The 4,335-nt window shown below is 51.7% G+C and overlaps 1 protein-coding gene across 1 annotated transcript in view; it reads right to left on the minus strand.

The window, feature by feature from the left end:
- The window catches only part of PALD1 (phosphatase domain containing paladin 1), a 16,922-nt gene that overhangs the window by 8,730 nt on the left and 3,857 nt on the right, over positions 1–4,335 (minus strand). Inside the window, exons 9-10 of the mRNA XM_026851973.1 lie at positions 4,090–4,194; positions 1,020–1,115 (exon numbers count right to left, since the gene is read on the minus strand). Coding sequence (XP_026707774.1) covers positions 1,020–1,115; positions 4,090–4,194 — 201 coding nt within the window. The remainder of the gene's footprint in view (positions 1–1,019; positions 1,116–4,089; positions 4,195–4,335) is intronic.

Genomic DNA, 4,335 nt, shown 5'->3' on the forward strand with positions numbered 1-4,335 from the left:
CATTGTAGACGTAGTAGATGCTCTCGCTCAGCTGTGCGAAGTTGTGGATCTAGCAGAGATGGGGACCCCCATCAAAACCCACATTGTGCTCACCCCCTCCCACAACCCCTCCTCCTCTCATCTGTGAGTCGGGAGGGGGGATGTGCGTGCACCCCGTTATCGCTGGGGTGATGACCCCCCCAGCACCCCACCTCACCTCCTTGCGGATGGCCAGCTCGAGGCTCTCCGCCCGCAGCCCCCGCTGCAGGCGCTGGAGGTTCTCGTGCAGGTTCTCCTTGCCCCGGGGGGTGTAGGACACAAAGTCCCCCTCCAACCGCAGGAACACCACAGGCTCCTCACGGACACAGAAGAAGACACACTCCTACAAAAAGGCAGAGAGGCTGCCCATAAAGCTCTCCTGGATTTTTCCCCCTCAACTTCCACCCTCCCACCAACCTTGTGGCCCTCTCTCTGCAGCTTCTGCAGCACGAGCTTGAAGCCATTGAGGCTGGGTTGCCCCATGCCAAACACGGCGTAACCTCCTTTGGCTTGTCGGAAATTGGGAACACCGCAGCTGCTGGTAGTGTTCAAGACGTCTAATTTGCCGTATACATCCCTGACCATGAAATATTTCCCCTGCAAAACAAGACGGGCAGAGAGAAGATGGGGAATAAGCCGATTTGAGCGAGCAGGCTTGAAGGCAGCTGGGAAGAAAAGTGGCTTTTTCGTGGTGATCTTCAAAATTAGTCCCAAAAAAACCCTGAGGTAACCAAACCCCAGGCTGAAATGGGTCCAGCACATGGTGGCAGTGATGCTCACCTGCACCAGGTAGTGTTCCAGCGTGGCCTCAGAAATGCGTCCCACTGTGTAGTTGGCCTTCAGCAGGTCATCGTGGATCTGAAACTCCTCCCTGCAGTTGTACCTGCAAAAGCCATGTGCAGATGGGTAAAGGCAAAAAAAATAATGGCATAGGTAAAGATTAAAAAAAAAAAAAAAAAAAAGAATAAGAGGGGGTTTTGGGTTGGTGGGGGTTTTTTTACCTGCTCATGAAGGTAGTAGTTGAAAGCAATCAAGTAGAAATAGCGTTCAAGGCTCTGCAAAGTCCTCTGGAGGAAATATTCTTTGGTGCTGCTCCCCTGAAAGCAAAGGCAGGTGGGATTCACGATGCCCAACGCGGACAGGCCCTGCGGCCCTGAGCAGACCGGGAGGCTGGGAAAAAGCCCTACACACACCGCTTTGCAGCTGGCTTACAGGAGAGACAAGCAAGTAGCAAACAGGCCTGGGGCCTTTTTTTTTAATGGAGGATTTTTTGGGGGGGAAGAAGGGTAGAAATGCCATTTAAACTGCTCAAGAAGTTTTTTTGCGGATTCATGCTAACTTCACCAAGCTGCTTGTTTGGCAAGAAACCAAAGGAAGAGGGGGAAAACCTATAAAACCCAGTCTGGAATCTAGGGTTTTGATGCCTTTTTTTTTAAGAAAACATTTCAAGTTTTCCATATTAAAAGATGCTTAAATGCAAAAAATCTGCATTTCAGCTCAAACAAAACCTTCCCTTTAGCCCAAGAACACAACGGGAGCAGTTCCAACCAGACCCAAGGGGCATTGTTGAACCGGGGAGGTGCACTGTCCAGGTGCTAACAGGAGACACAAGCCCAGGGGGAGGCTGTTGGTTAACACAAGGTCCTGCACCCACCCCGGCCACCTCCGTGGCCTTCAACTGAGATGCTCGGGCAGTGGCATCCCTTGGAGAGAGAGGTCCCGATGCCAGTGATGCCGCAAGTAAGGATGTGGGGAGCCTGGTGAAGACATCACCTCCCAGCCCCATGCTCCAGGTAATGCAAGGAATGGTCAGTGACCTCTTGGGGACCCCCCATCTGCCTTCTGAGCCCAGCGGGACACCCAGAACCTGCTCCAGGATCAGCATCTCATGGGGGGTGACAGACCCCAAAATGATGGGTGACACTACAACTTAAATGAGAGCAAGACAAGCTTATTAAGTAGAGACATAAGCCCCACACCCTGTAAAATCCTCCATTTCCAAGTGTCTCCTCTTTCCCTTCATCCCCAGAAGCATCATGATGCCCATGTAGATGGCTTCAAGCGTGCTCTCCTCCTCCTCATCTTTATCCTTACCCAAACCAGGCACATGCCCCAGCATAGCTCTCTCCTCCCTGGGAGGAAAGCTCAAACCCTCAGGATCTTTCATAATTCAGAAACCACCCTCACGCTGCCTGAGGGCAGGTTTTGTAGGAGCATCCCATCCCACAAATTAATCCTCAACGCCAGCACTGGCAAAGAAGCACCCAGCACAGGGCCCACGAGCATCCCTGGAGGATGGGATCCCCCATCAGGATCCCCTCCCCAGAGTACAAAGGAAAATCCTGTAAGATGGGGCCATATATGTACAGGGGGAAGCTTGGCGAGTGGGGTTTGTGCATCTCTGGCATTACATGGCTGACTCATGAATATTTACTTGTTCTCTGCAAGAGACATCCAGCCCACTGTCATTTATCAAGAGGCAGGGCAGCGAGCTTTACTCTGGAAACTCAAAACAAAGCCTGTGAGGATGGAGCCGTGCTGCGGTTTGCTGGTGGCACCGCTTGGGTTCCTGCAGTAAAAATCAGCCCTGTGCTCTCACCCAAGGTAAATCTCTAATTATTGCCCATAAATACGATGAAAAGAGGGATGATCCACTCGCGTTTTAGCCATGGAGAGCTGGGTACTGTGTGCGTCCAGCTGTAGCTCAGCATTCCACGCACCCACCCCTGCCTCATCATTGCTTGAGGACTTAAATCTCCACTTTTTCCCCCCAACACAGGGCAGAAACCCACAGTCCAGTGTGACATCATTCCTCTGTGCCCAGAAAAGCTTTTCCTCTCCTTGAAATCAAGCAGGTCTCTGCCAGCTCACTCAGCAAAGCCCCCCACCCAGTACCACCTGCAGCCCCGCTGGCCCTACCAAGCCCCAGCTGTTTTTCTGATGGCCGAGCATCAGCCCTTCTACCCTACTCATCCTCCCTCCCTATCCCCAGAACATTTTCCTGGCCCCTCGCCACTGTTTAAACCTGCTCTTGCTCCCCGCAGACTTCAAATAAACACTTCTTGTAGCTAATTTACAGCAGTCCCCCAGCCGTTTGTTTCCCCGGCGTTAAGAATGACATAGAGCAGCCTTCCCCAGTGGGGAAAAGTCAGAGAAAGGCTTCAAAGCAGCAGGAAAATCCCCTGCCTCGTGCCCAAGCTTCCCCTGCTGTACTAGAGAGCACCTGCCATCACACGATCAGCACCAAATGTACCCAAATCCGCCCTAAAAGGGGGCAGGGTGGGTAAAATTTGAAGTTTGACACTAAATCCCAAAAAAGCGACAGTAAATGTTTTCTTCTCCCACTGCTTAATCATTCTCATGGTGCTTTTCTGCTCCAGCCTATCTGCTTTGGCCACACAGAGCCTGTTTTTAGATCGCCCTTTACAACTGGCTCCAGCACTTTCACTCCACATTCAGCATTTAAATGGGAAAATTAATCTCCAAAAAGGCTGGGATCGGGGCAGCACTTCCATCTGAGCATCCTCCCTCCCCTCCCTCCCTCCCTCCCTCGGTGAGGAGCCCTCTGGTCAGATAGGGGAGATCCCAGCTTTGCAGGGTGGGAAACTACCCTGACGGTTTTTCAAAACAAAGGGGGAAAAAAAAAATAATCTACAGTTGATCTTGAGTGACTGTATTTGCAGAAAAACCTCTAAGCAATGATCCTTCCCAGCTCCCAAGGACTTTTACCAGCCAGGCTGGTATGGATTTTCCAATAGAGCTGACAAAACCAGGGCATGGGATATTATTTGCCCCCAGGGTCATCTGCCAGAAGCATCAGCAAAGCCCAAAACAGCCAGCTTTCCCCCAAATCCCAGCCTGCTCAATGTTATGGCTCTTCAAGGATTGGGAAAAAAAACAATAAAAGCTCCACAACCTTCCAGGTTTCACGTCCCTGGGACATTTCCAGCTCACAGGAAGCTTCAGATTTCCAGAATTTACATTCTTCTCATCCCCACGCAGGCAGCTTGCAGCTTGATAAATTACCCCGCACAGGCCGCTTCCATCTGAGCAATTCTCTAATTAACGTACCTGGATCTGATAGTCCTCCCCAATCCCTTCCAACTTCTTCTTGTACTCGTAGATGGCTTCTTTCATGTCGTGCATCTCCGAGCAGGAGGCGATGGCACCGTCCACCTTACAAGGAGCAAGCGGAAAGCCGCTCAGCGAGCCCCGGATCAGGGGTGGGGGCTGACCTACCGCCGCATCCCCATCCCTGACTTCTGTGCTCCCAAGGAGCAGGTACCCTGGGATGGGACAGTGCCTGTCTCTTATACA

Source organism: Athene cunicularia (assembly GCF_003259725.1).
Source record: "Athene cunicularia isolate RWA chromosome 6 unlocalized genomic scaffold, athCun1 chr6_part2, whole genome shotgun sequence".
Lineage (NCBI taxonomy): Eukaryota > Metazoa > Chordata > Aves > Strigiformes > Strigidae > Athene > Athene cunicularia.